Source organism: Podarcis pityusensis (assembly GCF_964106645.2).
Source record: "Podarcis pityusensis genome assembly, chromosome: 1".
Lineage (NCBI taxonomy): Eukaryota > Metazoa > Chordata > Lepidosauria > Squamata > Lacertidae > Podarcis > Podarcis pityusensis.
The window spans coordinates 104,967,410-104,984,928 of record NC_138028.1 but is presented as its reverse complement, the minus strand read 5'-3'; the positions used below and the strand labels follow the sequence as shown (position 1 = coordinate 104,984,928).

General features: G+C 42.6%; 1 protein-coding gene across 3 annotated transcripts in view; it reads left to right on the top strand.

Moving 5' to 3' along the window:
• Window positions 1–17,519, top strand: part of CACNB4 (calcium voltage-gated channel auxiliary subunit beta 4) — a 135,762-nt gene that overhangs the window by 51,988 nt on the left and 66,255 nt on the right. Inside the window, exon 1 of one of the 3 annotated variants that reach the window (XM_081007615.1) lies at window positions 6,188–6,545. The exons of the other annotated variants lie outside the window; for them this stretch is intronic. Within the exon in view, the coding sequence (XP_080863741.1) occupies window positions 6,501–6,545 (45 nt within the window). The 5' untranslated portion in view covers window positions 6,188–6,500. Of the gene's footprint in view, window positions 1–6,187; window positions 6,546–17,519 lie in introns of those variants that run through there. 3 annotated transcript variants of the gene reach the window in all.

Sequence of the window (17,519 nt, the reverse complement as noted above, 5' to 3'; positions counted from 1 at the left end):
GAAGGACTAGATTGCTGCCTTCCTAGTTCCAGTTACAGGAGCTGGCTGGACTAGCAACTGATTCTTACTTCAGAACTGGCAACAGGACAGCATTGCTCACCAAATCTGATGGGAGCCAGATAGTTTAGAGAGTGCAAGGCAGGCACATAAGCCTTGTTCTCCTTCAGCTCCCCACCACTCCCCAATACCTATTACCTGCTACCTGAGGCAGCTAACTCCCTCTGCCTAATGGTAGGGCTAGCTCTGAGTCTTATTGAGGAGGCTAACATGCTACTGTAACTGCTTGCTTAAAAAGTGCCAGGGATTGTGTGAACAAACAGAAGTGCTTCTTACACTAATGATATATGCAGAGGATTCCCAGCAGCTCAGCAAGCCTACCTCAATATGCTTCTAGAACACTTTCAGTCTGACCTAGATGGAGGGATCAGTTTTAGGGGCTATAACGGGACAGTTCATTCTTCAGGGCCGCTCAATATTTGGCCTTTTTATTGGAAGTGCCATCAGAATGCCAATTAGTGTCAGTTAGGATGGTGGCTTCTGTCACATTTGCTGGGAAATGGCTGGAGTCCACTGCTAACTTGCATCTCACAGGCCACAGAAAAGCATCCCAAAATTTATTATAAGACAGTATTCCTAATATGCAAGTTGTGCTTGCCATGTTTTGTTGATACGCTTTATGAAGAAAATGCCCCTGCTTAACATGTGCATAACCATAGTGTTTATTTGCTCATATTTTCTTCCTTTCCCTTTATTTCCATGCCCCCGCCTTCTGAGGATTAAGCACTCAGTTGTTGCATGTCCACTGGAAAATGATGGTTTTGTTGGGCTCCAGTAAAGACATAATACTATTTCCAGTGAGATTAATATGTAGTAAAAGGAGTCACAATTATTTTTAACTTTTAGGTAGGATTCATTGAGTTCCCTCTGATATAGTTGACCAAAATATACCCTGAATATTGTAGTTATGCTGTAGCTTATAGTTTCACAAACTTCTTTAAAACAATGTATATATTAAAATACATTAGTTTGTAATTGCTCAAGACTGAGGCAAATTGTGAAGACATTAGAGGCAGAGATAAAATTTATCTCTTAATTAAATGATCATTAATTTTGATTTATTTCATTAAAAAATAACCCTGGGACAAAGTTTAGGAGCAAAAATGCAGGATTATTAATCAAGAATCAGTAAATTGTCTTAATATGGCCTTAGCCTTGGTGTGATCACATAATCATTGAAGTCTAGAGCTATTGGTTTATTGGGCTATTGGCAGGATAAGCCTGACTAGAGTTAATATTTAACACATCCATATTTGCAGGTCAGTGATCCCCCAGTGATTACTGCTTGGCTACAGGATGCATTCTTATCTAGTTCAGACAATTTATTTTTATGAAGATAAATTTGTGTGTCACAACACACACACACACACACACACGCACACACACACACGCACACACACACACTTGTTTGAAGGAAATGCAGTGGACCTCAGTGGATACGCTAACTGCATGATCTGCAGCATGTTCACAGCTGTGCAGTAAGTAGTTTTCCTGCCAGAATTACATTTGGTGGATGTCCAAAACCATGAGGACTTGGAAGTTGGATTTTAATTCAGGATAACTAAGTTACTATTTTCAAGAACATCTCATAAAGCCCGTTGCATGTCCGCCATCAGTTTCATCGTGCAGATGGTATGTTAAAACTTATCTACCTCTCTCAAATGCATAAAAAAAATCTAACTTAAAAGTATATTGCAGCTTCAGGAGAAATATATTAGATGTCAAAATAGTTATCAAACACAGATGTTTCTAGCAGAAACAGAACTATGCTAGGCTACATTATCCTCATATTTGGAGTTCCCCATCACTGCAGATAGGCCATGGACCAAGCGGGGGGGGGGGGGTCAGTAATCCTGGAGTTCCAGACAGACAGGAAAGCGAGGTAAGGCAGGATCAGCACCTTGGAGAGGGATCTGGGTGTATGTTTTAGGACGGGTCTGCAACCCGTGGCTCCGGAGCCGCATGTGGCTCTTTTACACCTTTGCCGCGGCTCCGGGGCGGATACTAGCGAGGGGAGGAGGCGCATTGTGCGCCCCGACACTCCCCACTGTGGCGGGCGCTGTAGTGGCTGTGATGTCGCATGGGGGCGGTGCGTGCGTTAGTCACGCACCGTCCCGACGTCACCTTCCCACCCGCCCGCCCGCTACACTGTAAGGGGCATGTACGCTGGTCACTGTTTTGAAGGGGAGTGAAGAACACACACACACAAAAAGGTAACTTGTTAATTTAACGTTTATTTCTATGAGGAGGAGTAATTCTGAGGGGTCAAACAAAGAAATAATAATAAAAGTGACAAAAAAGTTATTTTTATAATGACGAGTTTTGCGGCTCCCAGTTTTTTTTTCTTCGGAAACGGGTCCAAGTGGCTCTTTTTGTCTTAAAGGTTGCAGATCCCTGTTTTAGGAGCATGGTTAATAAGCCTGCAGCTGAGGCAGAACATACAAGTTGTCTCAGCAGTGGCCTGGAGCAACTGGCAGATCTTTCTATCTTGTGCTAGAGGTCCCAGCCCCCTGAATACTGGTACATGACCAGTTAAAAGGCCAGTGTCTGGCCCTGGGCTTTTACATTGTGGGGATATCTTCTCAGGGTTTTCCTGATTCACCGAACAGTATGTGGACCAATCAGTCTGGTAGTGCAGGGACTCTCTTTGCAAATCAGAGGAGCAGGCACAGGTTCCAGGGAGTAGTTCTATCTGATCCTTGGGATTCCTAGATAATTTTTCCTGCTTGTGAAGTGCCCCTTTCACAAGGAAAGTTCTCTTTCAGCCACTATATTATGTATTTCTCTAAGAGACTTGCATCTGTGTACATCCAAGAGAAAAATGATATTTTATCTTATTTATTTGTGTGTGTGTGTGTGTTGTTATAGTCTGAATTCCTGTGTGAATCAATTATTATTATTTTAATAACTTTATTTTCAGAAGTGCCATTGAAGCTTTATTAGCTTGGGAGTAGAGGAAATAATTTTATCCGAGTATAATCATTGTACATTTACATCTTTCTCTTTTTTTCTTCAGTGGAGTGCTTTAATGTGTCTTTTAAGTGTTAGAGTTGACAAGTCTATGTATTTCAGCTCAAGTTAATCCCTCTTTTGTTGAGAGATCCTGAGATCCATTTTTAATCCCTAATGCTGAATGTCATCGCTGAGGAATTTTTTATTGCATTAACTAAAGATGCTTTAGTTAATGCAATAAACTGGGTAAATGGGCAGCAAAATGGCAAGTGCAATTCAGTGTAAGCAAGTATAAAGTGAGGCTCATTGGGGGCAGGAATCTTAATTTTACCTATATGGTGTCTGAGCTGGTGGTGACTAACCAGGATTGAGACCTTCAGGTCTTTGTAGATAGCTCAAAAAAGGTGTCAACGCAATGTGTGGCAGCTGTGAAAAAGTCAAATTCCATGTCAGGGATCATTAGGAAAGGAATTGAAAATAACACTACTAATATGATAATGCCATTATATAAATCTATGGTGCACTTGGAATACTGTGTACAGTTCTAATCACCTCACCTCAAAAAGGATATTGTATTGCTGGAAGAATTCAGAAAAAGGATGGAGCAAGTTCCCAATATTTGGGGCTTTTTAGAAGAGGCATACAGCATTTCTCTCTCTCTCTCTCTCTCTCATATAATGCTTGAACCTGGGAACATCCAATGAAGCTGAATGTTGGAAGATTCAGGGCAGACAAAGGAAAGCACTTCTCCACACATCACATGGTTAAGCTATGGAATTTGCTTTCACAAGAGGCAGTGATAGCCATTAATTTGGGTTGCTTCAAAAGAGGGTTAGACGAATTCATGGAGGATAAGGGGCATCAGTGGCTACTAGCCATGTTGACTACGGTGCATCTCCACTGTCGGAGCCAATATGCCTTTAAATATCAGTTGCTGAGAACTGCAGGTGGGAAGAATGCACACAATTGTGCTCAGGTTCTGCATGTGGACTTCCCATGGACACCTGGTTGGTCACTGAGAACAAGGTGCTGGGCTAGATGGGCATATGGCTTGATCCAGCAGGCTCTTCTCGGGTTTTTATGCTTGTTGATGCCAGGGTTACCAAAACCTTTGCCTTGCTTTGGTATTACCGACAACAGAGTTAAGTAGGGTGGATAACCAACTATTTTCATTCTGAGAAGACTTCCAGTAGAATAACTGGGGCTGGTGGTAGCTCTACCTGACTTAAAGGTGTATAGTTACCAACCCTAGAGATAATAACAGGCATTGGTTAGGGACAGCCCTTGTGAAGGGTATGATATTTATAAATAGTTTTAATTTTGCAAATGTTTGTTTTTTAAGGTTTGTTTCCCCCCTGTTCTTTATCTTTTCCTATTTTATCTGTTCTCTGCTAATTCATTTATATAGATGATAATTTATAAACTATTACTATAATTTAAGATCTGCTGTCCATGTGCTAACTATTGATGAGAAGCTTCAGGCCCCTGATCAGCACCAGACAGCTTTTCAAATAGGCGAGTGTTCTCTATTAAGTAGACCACAGATGAAAACAGCGACAACAAGTTGTGTATGTGGCCCTCTTTAGAAACAGAAGAAGCTGTCTTATGCTAAGCCAGACCATTATTCCATCTAGGTTAGCACTTTCGTTGACTGGGAACACTTCTTAAGGGTTTTAGGCAGGAACTTTCCCCTACCCTACTGGGAGAGGCCAAGGATTAAACCAGAGATCTTAAATATAAAAGTGAGAGGTCTACTGGTGAGACCTTCCATCTAAAATTTGTTCCTTAACACCAGTGGTATGTGAACACTTTAGGGTGTAGAAGCTGAATTCCGTGGACCAACTTTTGCACAACTGATTAGTCACGTGTAAAGAATGTTATTGTGCTTATAACTCTTATAAAATTGGTCGCAAGTCTCACAGAACTATCTCAGTTTTGACACCCATTTGACACAGTGCTCAAAATCTTCTACTGTATTCCAGGAATGGGAAGTCTGTGGACTCCCATGTTTTGCTGGGCTCCAGCTCCTATTATCCATGACCATTGGCTGTGGTGTCTAGGGCTGATGGGAGTCAGAGTCCAGCAACATCTGTTGGACCACAGATTCCTCACCACTTCTGTATACTTTTCTGTTCTGTAATAACCACTGGTAGTCTGTATGCCTCAACTTCTTTTTTTGAAAGCAATGCTTTTGAATTCCAGGTCTTCAGAAGCCAGAGTCTACGAGCTGGAACATACTTACTGGGGATTATCTCTTATTCAGCTCATTGGAATTTATTTCTGAGTGAACATGGGCAAAATTATTGCTCCTGCCCTTTGACGAAATGCACCTCCTTCTCTTGGCCACTTGCTTGTGGTTCTGAGGGGAATTGTAACATGCACTTTGCAAACTATGCTTATTCCGATGAGCGAGAGAGGACAGAGGTTTTAAATTTGGCTGCGTGCAGCTGGTATTCCCCCCTCCCCTAAAATATTAGAAAATTTGGGGTTCTTCAGAAAATGAGTGCATAACTCTCTTAAGGGATAAAATATTTTTCATCGGTTTTGTCTGCAGCAGCCTATTTTAAAATGCGACTTGCATCCTGAGGAAGAGCCTCTCAAATAAGAATATTGCTCAGGCAATTCAAACTAAGCCCAGGAAGTAGACAGAGAAGTGGGTTATTTTATCTTTAAGACTTTGGTGGTGATGGTTAAATCTTTGCAGTCCCTTCCTTAAGCAACATAATTCTGCGGGGAGGCATGTCTAAATAGAAACAGCATAAATTAGCAGAGCTCTTCCTCTGTTTCCATCGTGTGCTCTCGCTCCTGTTCTGCATAAAAAACAAACAAATGATTTATTGCCAAATTGCAGTTTACTTTTAAGGTGAGGCTGTTTACTGGTAGAAATGCTGTGGCTTCCTTTTTTTTTTTTTTTGATGACTGGACTTGAGGGAGGGGGGAACCCCTTATTTTCTCTATTCCACAGGGTGTATTTGGTAGTTAAATCTGTCCAGCTATCCACCCCCACCTCAGCTCTTTCTTTTCTTTTCAAAAATGCTGGTGAGCTTTTATTATTATTGCAGGCTGAAGAGAAGAAATCATCGGGGACATGCTTGTTACAAACGCACAAGCCCTCCCGTTCGTCATCCACTATCAAAGAGAATTCTCTGTGAGTTGACTGAGGCACAGCAGCCCAGCCAATCAGCGGTCTCTTTCCTGACTCTGTCATCAGCCCTTGGTTGAGGGAAAAACGGTTTTGCTTTCATGCTCTGTGTTTGGAAGGCAGATAAAATGCCAGGTCTGGGTTGCCTCTAGGGATAACCTTCCTTTCTATGATGTGAATGAATAGCATCTTGGCTGGGGGCAAATCCAGAGGAGGAATTGACAAGGCAGGCTGGAGCTGCTCTGTCTTACTGTCTAGGCCTTTCCCTGCGTTTTAAATCCCAGCTGTGGCTTTTGTAGGGAATTCACTTTTGCACTGAGAAAGGGGTGCTTTGGATTATCAGACCTCCATGTATGACAATTTGTACCTGCATGGATTTGAAGACTCTGAGGCGGTAAGTGGGGTTTTCGTTTTTTATTTTTGTCTAAAAGCCCACCCTTTTGCTGGTCTCTTTCCTCCTCCTCCTCCTCCTCCTCCTCCTCCTCCTCGCAACAGCAAGGTATGCGGAGGACAGGGACGCCAAAGAAACAGGCTTTGTTTTGTGGGCTGCTTGGCAATGTGATGGAGATAGTCTGGAGCCACCTGAACTAATCTCGGTTATATAATTCCTTGTCCTGCAGCTAGAAAAAGGAGAAGGGGAAGATATAGGTGTTTCCAACGAAAGCTGGGAAGCATTTTCTGTGTGTGTGTGTGTGTGTGCTGCTGTTTTGCTGATTACATGCTACACTTCTGTCCTCATGGCAGGGTGCATGAATGCTTCGTGGCTCCGAAATGGGGAGAGGTGTTGTAGCTATCATGCATAATATGTTCATCAGCTGGGGAAAGTGCCGCGGGAGGGGAGAAAGGAGAATACTAATAACACAGGAGTTTATGTTTTGCTTAAATTGGGAGCGGTGGAAGTTCTCCAAGATATATATGTGTGTGTGTGTGTGTGTGTGTGTGTGTGTGTGTGAGAGAGAGAGAGAGAGAGAGAGAGAGAAGATGCTGCCTGGGCAAATGGTCAGTGCAGATGCATTTGAATTTATTGAACAAAGAAGCTGTACAAGTGGTTGCTGTAACACAATCCTGTAGCTTCACAATGGCAGTATGCGAGCTTTCAGCATGCTGTGAATGGAGGCTGAGGTATCATGATTGCCAATCTTGCCATCTCATTATTATTTAGGATATGCTACCCCTTAATAGATGGTACTCCCCCAAGTCAGGATAGCTTTCCTGCTAGCAGAAGCCATTTGTATTTTGCCAGAATTGAGCACTGGGAATCCTAAAGCCTATACCAGCCTGAGACCAATTAAATATGGACTGTAAAAAGTTGACAGCAGAGATTAGAAACCTATGGTCCTTGCTATGATGGGCATGTTTTATTTTATTCCCCCCCGTCCCCAGCACCCCTCCACGATTTAAAAGAGTCCTCGAGGGGCAACATTTCCCCAAGACGTAGAGAAATATGCTGAGATTGCCACAACAATGTACACGCTGTTCCATATTAAGCAGGAATGTGTTACATAAGGTTTTATAGCCAAAGCATAAAATACACAGATTATAACATAAAACAGTGTATGCGTCAATGCAGACGTATATGGCCAGTGATGCGATATCCACATGAGAATGGATAAGATCCTGTATCTCTCTTCAGATTAGTCTTTGCTCCTCTCTGTCAGTGTGATTCTCCACAGGCTCTTGCTGATAACTCTGTCATGTCTACATGTTGACTCAAATGCTCATAATTTATTTTTATGGTTAGGATAGTTTGGAGAGGGGGAAGACTCTGAAATGTCTAAAATGAAATACTCCAGTGTTCCTCTTCTGATGGGGGAAGCTAGAGGGGGATAATTTACTGTTAAAATGCTCTTTCAATTCAGTTTTAGAAACTCGTGGTGCTGTTTTTTAAAAACCGATATTTCTGTCTACGGCAGGTTAGTTCCTTACGCTGAGTATTTTCTTGACCTGCGAGGTCACTTTCCAGGGAACCGTTTTTCCTACAAGCTACCTTTTATAAATAGAGTTAAAATTTTCTTTAGAAACCATAAGAAATGCTTTTTTAGTTCAGCGTTGATTTGGAATTGTAGCATTACATTGCCTGGGCAGGCGGCTACAATGCCTGAAATATGTCAGAAATATACAACCACTTATAAGTGGGGATAGACAAGGTGCTTGCTGGTGCAGTTCAGTGGGGGAAAGTGCCTTGGCTTGAGTTGAGTACACTGAGGATCCACATACTGTCCAGCGCTAGTTTGTTGGATGGCCTAAGACTTATCTCCCTCTTTCAGACTTGAAATACAGAGGGAATAATGGGCCATCGTTCCAGATTGCTGTGAGGATGAATGAGAGAAGGAACACAAAACATGCAAAACAAAGACAATTGTTTATAATTTGGTCTTACTGTTTGACAGAAGATCTGTATAATGGGTCTGCCAGCTGCTTCTACACAAACAAAACATATTCCCTCATGATTGCATGTGTGTGTGTGTGTGTGTGTGTATGTAAATATATATATATATATATGCATGCCACATATATGCCAAATTTTTATAGCTTGAAGGGTATTATTCCTCTAGATAGCACTTTCTTGGCTGTTGTAGCTGCCATGCAAAGTGTGACTGTACAAGTGTCAGTGCGCAACCTACTTGAGATTGCCTGCAAAGTGAGTGATGGTATGACATAGTCCCCCTCCCTTAAGGCCCAAACCACTGAGTGGCATGTTCTATTAATGTTTCAGATGTATGACGAGTATTTCTATTATATTTCTGTGCAGCCTGTACATTCTCTCTCTCTTTGCCAGGCCACTGCCAAACTTGCTTATATTGGATGATGATGTGCTGGGAATGAGTACTTTTTCTCCTCACCTCCAGTAGCAATGTGTGTGTGGGGAATCTGTGCCTTCTCCTTCCCTAGGGGGCATATCCAAATAATAATAGTAACAATGCAAACTTTCTTACATCTCCAGATGTGGTTTGCTTGTCAAAAGGAAAAGAGGGGGAAAGGCAAGGGTTCCAAGTAAGATGCTTGAAATGGATGTGTTACACATTCTAAAATCTCGTCCCACAATCAGCAGGTATATCTCTCTCATTCTACACCCTTCGCCCCACAGTAGCTCAGTGATAGAAAATCTACTTCACATGCAGATCATCCCAGCTCCAATTCCTGGCATCTCCAGGTAAGCTGGAAATGATCCCATCTGAAATCCTAGAGAACTTCTGCCAGTGATTGTAAACAGTGAGCTAGATGGACTAAGGGCCAGGCTGTATGGCTGTGGTCCTGCGTTTCCCTAGCATGCTGGTGGTCATGGGGATCGGCTAGTGCCTCTCAAAAAGGATCAAACACAATCACAGGGGACCAGCTCCTCAGATTGTTAGTTGGAGTAATGTGGTTGGTACTACACCTCTCTCTCTCTTTAATAGGAGGGTATACATTGGAAATTAAGCGTTACCGTTCACTTCAAGGCAGGGGTAGGGAAACACGATGAAAATGGTCAGTTATAATGCCAGAAGAAAAGCGTGTTTGCAGCCTATGCTGAAGCAGCTTTCAGTTCAGTAAAAGTTGAGCCCTTTTGCGCAGAAGTGGTGATCTGCAGGGGTGAGTCGGAAGGAACTCAGGGAAGAGAGCAATAATGGGGGAATGAGGCATTTTTAAAGCAAAGTTCAGTATGAATACGTGCATATGTCTTGCCCAGAATACACTTGAAGTTAAGAAAGTGATTCTGAGCTGTTCTGGTTGATGGGAAGCCAAGCAGCTCAACCCAAACGCTCAGCTGGCGATGAGCATATGAAAAGCATAAGGAGGCGTACTGTACTTGCTTTCTGGTTTGTGGCAGGCAGATCTGTAAGCTAAAGACCCTGTGCTGCTGATGCGACTAGCACATTGTAAAATGAGTGTATCAGAATGAATCAGGACTAGTACAGTTATGCTTTACTGCAGCAGGCCTTATAAAAACCAGGCCTGTCAAGTTCAGTACCAGGCCTGTGTTGCGCTATCTCATTCATGTGTAGAATGAAGATTTTTAAGAAGGTGGCATGGTGGCTTCCCCCCTAAATTTGTTTTGCCCGTTATTTCCAAATTCATCCCAATGTTATGCTTGATTAGAAGGAAGCCTGGACTGGGTATTTAAAACAGCAGAGGGGGTGGGGAGTCCCCAGATACAAGCAATGAAATATATGTATGAATATTATACACACACAATGCTCATGTATGCTTACATGTGTTCATGTTTAAGTAATAACTACTTTTGAGACCATTTCATTATTATTTGGAGTACCTATGTCTTTGCTTTTTGTTCCAAGCACTTAGCAGCTGTCAGAAATGTTCAGAAGCTGTTTTTTCTTTTTTTAATGTATTTTTAATGAACAGTTTTCCATGCATACCTCATTTTGGTGGTTGACATTTAGGGGAAGGTGAGCTCCGTTATGAGCATGTGGTGGGAGTATGATAGTATTTGGTATAGAAAATTCTCAGTAACTTGTACAAGAAAGAAAGATGCTAATTTCCAAAATAGAATTGGTCACTCTGACTAGTGCTTATGTTTGTTTTCTGAAAATTATTTATTTTATGTATATCCTAATCTTTCATGGCATCCCAGGCGGTTGCCATCCAGATGGTTAAGAAGCTTGACAACAGCTACACTGCCTGGTGTTTCCAGGCCATTCCATGGGTCCCCAAGTTCCCACTGGTCACTCAAACAGTTCTTTACAGGTAGCAAAACCCCATGCAAAACCTGAGCTGTTGCATAGACTATGCTGGAATACCTGCTCTGTGCAAACCTACAGGTATGTTCAGGACATTTGTCTGTGAACTCTGTATCTGTAGATGGGAGGCAGGGATGCATATGCAAGCCATGCCCTTAGTGTCTTCTGTGTGCACCGTTCCCCAACTATCCCCTTGTTGAGCAGAGAAGGTCTTCAGGGGGGCTTTCACTCTCATTTACTCCGCACAGCTGGGAGCCGGATAAGCAGGATCCCAATTGCACTGAAGCAAATGCTAGTAGAAGGATGTCTGCAGAACTTCTTCACTCAACATGGAGATGGTTGGGACTGAAAGGTGGGTAGGTGCAAAGTGCATGAGGCTGGGGTCTACATCAATGTACCTATCATTGCCCACCATTTGAGTGTTCATATATTCAGGAACATGCCTAGAATACCTAGATATTCTACACTTTCCATAATGAATGACAAGACAGATTCCCCATATTTTTTACAACTTGTTGACCAGGCATAGGCAAACTCGGCCCTCCAGATGTTTTGATTTCAGTTCCCATCATCCCTGACTACTGATCCTGTTAGCTAGGGATGGTGGGAGTTGTAGTCCTAAAACATCTGGAGGGCCGAGTTTGCCTATCCCTGTTGTTGACCTTGTTGACCTGTATAATGTTTGTACTGGTGTACATTCTGTGTGGATGATCTTGGCATGCATGCCATTAGGAAACTCTTGATTTAAAACATGGTGGTTGTGGTGATCCACTGTGCTGTTTAATGTTCTTGCATTAGGGTAACTACCACTTGATTGCTTCTATTTCTAAGATGATGATTCCTGTTAACAGTTTCTTGTGATTGCGATGGTCAGGATAGTATTTGTTCCTAAAGGAGGAATCTTCCTGTAAAGCCCACCTTGATTCAAATGTAACTTAGGGTTGATTCGCACAGGTTTGTACTGTACTTGGTGACCTGCAGCTGAATATATGAGCAGCCCCCAATGAGAAATAGGATTAATAAGGTGATGCCAGGTGATATGAAAGTTGTGTAGTGATTGTTAAAGGCAATTTCACAGCTGCAGACCAGTGCCTGATATGGCAATTATTGAATGATCCATATGCATTTGTAAAATTTTCACTTTAAAGTCCCTCAGTGATGCAGCATTTGCTTAGTAATCTAGTGGCACTTGGTCATATCTTCCTAATTTCATAGAGGTCTTGTGTGGACATAATTGAGACTTGGTAACATTTTCAAGGTATCAGTGACTTAAACAATAAAAATTGAAGGAGCAAGAGTGTGTCCCAGGTAGCATGTCACACTAAGCCACGTCACACATGGCTCAGCGCAAACATGCAAGTGGGAGAGGAGATCAGGACCACTTTGCTCCTCCCCAGTTCTGCGGCTGCGCCGTGCTGTCTTGGCTTAGCATTTTGTCCAAACCTGGGCTCATAGTTTAGCACTTCCCAGCCTAAGCACAAGCTGTAACCAAGGTCTGTCCTATGGTTTTTGGCTTGCAGTTTGTCCAGAAGAACGAAAACCATTACACCTGAGGGCATCAGGCTAACTTGGGCTACACAAAGCAAGCCACATCCTCTAAGCCAGGCTTCCTCAAACTTGGGCCTCCAGATGTTTTGAGACTACAGTTCCCATCATTCCTGGCCACTGGTCCTGCTAGCTAGGGATCATGGGAGTTGTAGGCCAAAAACATCTGGAGGCCCAAGGTTGAGGAAGCCTGCTCTAAGCTACCTCCCTCATCCCTTGGCACCTGTTGTCTGATGGAACCACCTCACTCTGCCTGCTGGTCAGGGCCTGCTCTGATTCTGGTATGGCCACCCATGACCCTGGCTTGGCCTCAACAAGAATGAGGTGAGGTGGGAGCATGTTTCAGTCTCTTGCCTAAATCCTTCACACTTCTATTTGTGTTTCAGAGGCTATCACATTTGCCTATTATAGATTTTTCTCCTACTCCATCCTTTTTTTAAAAAAAACAAACAAACTGCAACCCAGGTGTAGGGCTTGAGCAGGAATTTGAATTTCAAATGCAAAGCTTTTACTTATTATTGCATTTATATCTCATCTTTCCTCCAAGGAGTTCAAGGTGGCACACATGGTTCTGTCCCTCCCCATTTTATCCAAATTACAGTCTGTTTTCTTTTGTTCAAGGGAGATACAGTGCTACAGTGGTTGGGTTCAGGCATGGTTGCAAAACCACCCATGGTTTGTGCTAATCATAGTTAACAAGCCACACTATAATTTGAGCTTCTGACTGTACAGCAGGCAAACCAACTTTTTTAGCTGGTGGCTCCCTCCTTTTGTTTCCTTGTTGCTTAGGACTCAGCCTCATCGGTTTGCTCTTGTCCCTGTGGTGCTGCAGCCTCTTGAGAGACTGAGCAGCGGCTGTCCCTGTGGCTTGTCAGTAGTCTGTGAATTCAGTCATAACAGCAAACCACAGTTAGCACAAACTCTGGGAAACTCTGGCTGGAAACCTTCACTTCCACTTTTAAACCATTCTGCTTCTCTTGACTGCAACAGAGGGGTGCAAGCCATAGTTTCGTGTTATGACTTAACTCACTTATATTTCCTGGCTGCCTTGAAAATGGGTTTGGAGCTAATAAAAAACTTATTTTTAAAAAAAGAAAAAAGAAAGAAAATGGGTGTGGGTGTTAAGCTAGGGTTCAAACTTGTGAAGTGGAATGGTGTCCTAAAAGTGCACATCAGCTTTAGTTCCAATATCTCAGTCTCCAGAGCAGATGTGACATTGCAATATATTTTGTGTTTCTTTCCCACCTTTCCCTTTGGAAACAGCTGTTGAGCATTGAGCTGTTATTCCAGTGTAAATTGTAGATTTGTCCTAAGTGTGTATACTGAATTTCATTCTGATATGTCAAAAGTTAACCTGTTACAAACAAACAGAATGCCAAGTGGGCTAGTTAAATCTCAGCCAACGCTCTTTGCAGAGAGAGCTCTTTCCAGCTATCACTCATGCATTTAGGGACTCCATTCATAGACTTAGGCCTAACTATCTCTGCATGTAATAAAACCCCAATAAAGAAAAGCTGCTTTGGGAGGAGAGGCTTTACAAAGTAGGGGTGATGATTGTGTTTTCATGTCCACCACTTCTCTATTTCAGATTCCCTCCAAACTTGGTTTCATCTTTTCCCTCCCCCATAGAGTCTAAACATATTAATGTTCCACTACATGCAAATACTGTCTTGCACTTAGCCCTTCTCTCTTAGACAAAACAACTTTCAGGTGACAGGGCTATTGTCCAGCTTTTCTGATTAGGATGCAGAAGGGACATATTCTGTCATCTTCTCATCCTTGCTCCTGACATGCATTCTTCAGGAATAGGAGCCACTAGTGGCCAAGCTCTTTCTATAATGACAATAAAATAAAATAAAAAGTGGAAACTAATAATCTTGGGGATCACACTTTTCTTTCTAAAGCCTTTTGCCCTTACAAAACCTCAAGAGGCAGCTTCCAGTTTTGACCATTTCTGAACCCTCATCATTCATGTATTTAGAAACTCATGAGAGCATCATTCATGTATTTAGAAACTCATGTAGTGGAAATTGTGCATGTCTGACTCCCAGTTGCATACTGCAGCTCAAAATTGTATGCATATGAGAGATGAATTGTCTCACACACTTAATGGAGATTCTAAGACTCACAGAGATTAAAGGAACTAGTTGGGAGTAAATCTGCATAGTTGTATCTTATGGTAGAATACCACCAAATGGGATACTAATCAAATACATCTTTTAAAATAAAAACTTTGCTGCATAGGCTAGTCTAGGGATGGGGCACCTGTGACCTTCCAGATGTTGCTGGATTCCAACTTCCATATGAGCCTCTGCCGCTCATGACTAATTGTCAGGGATGATGGGAGTTGTAGTCCAACATCATCTGGAGGGCCACAGGTTTCCCCTCGCTTATTTTCACAGGCATTATTGTCACAGATGTTGTGGATGTTGCCTTCAGTGGATGCAAAACCTTTCAGCTGACTTCATCCTCATGAAGACCTAGGATATATGTAACATGCCATTCTTTCAGGCTGGTTCCATTAATGTGGATATTTCCAAATCTGACTTATATGAGGAGGAACACACCTTTAAAAAAAGTAGCGTTTACATTCCTATTCCGTGTACATATACAGTGATACCTCAGGTTAAGTACTTAATTCGTTCCGGAGGTCTGTACTTAACCTGAAACTGTTCTTAACCTGAAGCACCACTTTAGCTAATGGGGCCTCCTGCTGCTGTCACACCGTCGGAGCACGATTTCTGTTCTCATCCTGAAGCAAAGTTCTTAACCTGAAGCACTATTTCTGGGTTAGCGGAGTCTGTAACCTGAAGCATATGTAACCTGAAGCGTATGTAACCCGAGGTACCACTGTACATGCACCAGCATTCTCACAGTCATCCAAGGTAAAATATCTGTATTTCAAGGTAATGTGTTTTCTAAAGTGCAGGTACTCATGTACAAGAGAATGGCACGCAGATTACCCACTGGCTTTTTTGTGCATCAGACTATCACACAAATTCTCCCCCACCCCACCCCGCGTTTCAGAAGCACTAATTTTAAAATGGCACCTGTGTTTGTGAAATGACTTTCCTCACTTCTCCCCACAAGGTGCAATGTTGATTCTTGTCAACTCATACAAGTGTTTTATCTTGTGCTCTTAAGCCAGTCCTCTGAACTGATAGGAAGATGCTGCTTTTTTGAGAACAGCACTGTTTGCTTTTATGGTACACAAACATTGGTGTGCTGCTGATATCAAAATGTGTATCTTGACATACAAGGATTTTGGGATGGTCTGAACATCTAAGAGGGAAGTTGTAGATGCACATAACGTGGGCCCAGCTGGTAACTGGCTAGGAAGCCAACAAGACCACAGTGTACATGGAAGGGCTTGTGGCTCTCCCAATGAATTCCTCCTGGCTTAATCGAGAGCTATTGCCTGTCACTGCAGCAGGTCTGGAAGTGAAAAGAGGTTGCAGAGCCTATCTCTTTACAAGCTGCACAATCCTGTCATTAAGCTGGTCCATTGTTTGGATCTTTTACTTTCAGACCATCTTAGGGGTTCAGGATGGTGTGGAGAGCTGCTGCCAGTCAGTGTTGACAATACTGAACTAAACAGACCAATGGCCTGATTGGGTATAAGGCAGCTTCCTATATCCCAGTGTGTCTTGTCATTAATTCCCAGTGTCTCAGCTTTTCGGAAATGAGGTTATAAGTGCTCACCTACACTTACCTTTCTAGGTGCAGGTCTGGACTTTCTAGGTTCGTGTTTGAGTAGTTGCTTTTTTGTGTCCTGGTGCTTTCCCTGTGAAAACCCACATTTCACTGCTGAATTGGAGCAAATGGCAAACTGTGGAAAATGCAATTCAGTGGTAAAACCTGGGAGAAACCACCAGGACAAACAAACCCAAACAAACCGCTGGGACATGGATTGATGCCTAGAAACATGGTGCAAAAGGAAGTGTGGATGAGCCCTAAAGCTTTGGACCAGGCTATGTCCAGCTGAAATAGGAATGTTCTTCATTCTGTCTTTATGGCAAGTGCCATAGAACTAATTTAGTAACTTGTATTTTTAAAGATTGATGTTTTGCATTCACTGTTATAAACTGGCCCATGCTACTGCTGTTAGTAAATTAGGATCTATGCAGTCGGCAGCAACTTGAGTAAAAAATTTAGGCAAATGTATTCAGGCTGGCAATAGTTTTTCTCCTAAAAAAATGTAATAGGTTGAGTACATGATACCAGGCCGAAGGGCCTAGAAATTCAGGCTCTCCATTTTTCCACAGTACAGTGGTACCTCAGGTTACATATGCTTCAGGTTACATATGCTTCAGGTTACACACTCCGCTAGCCCAGAAATAGTGCTTCAGGTTAAGAACTTTGCTTCACGATAAGAACAGAAATCGGGCTCCGGCGGCGCGGCGGCAGCAGGGGGCCCCATTAGCTAAAGTGGTGCTTCAGGTTAAGAACAGTTTCAGGTTAAGAACAGACCTCTGGAACGAATTAAGTACTTAACCTGAGGTACCACTGTATGTGTGAACTAGATTGTAGCAAACTGGTAGTGGGATTTTTCCGTACACGTGCCACATCAAGTGTGGCAGAGATGCATTTGTTAAAGTCTTTTTCAGCTATGAACTCTTGAATTTGACCACTGTCAGTAGAGTTGACAAAACTCATCTTTTGAAACCCTTTTAAAAATTCGTGACATATATAAAAGAGGTGAGTTAGATTCGTGCGGGATACACCAAGACTTGCCTTGTTGTGATTGTGATGTGGTAGTTGGTGCTTGATATACCTATGGAGTGAGATCAAAGCTGTGCACTAGGAAACACAGTTGTAAAAAAAGTGAAATAAACTCATGCAATTTACATCCTTGAGTCTGGGATTTCTTAGGAAACCTAATGAAAAATTATGAAGCACACATAACTAGGGAGTACATCGCATTGCATTCAGTAGCACTTCTGATTCAACAAGATTTGGACCACATTGCAGGTTTGAGGCACTTATACTTGAGAGTAATCCCCACTGAATTCAGTGGTACAGTGCTACCTCAGGTTAAGTACTTAATTCGTTCCGGAAGTCCGTACTTAACCTGAAACTGTTCTTAACCTGAAGCACCACTTTAGCTAATGGGGCCTCCTGCTGCTGCCACGCCGCTGGAGCAC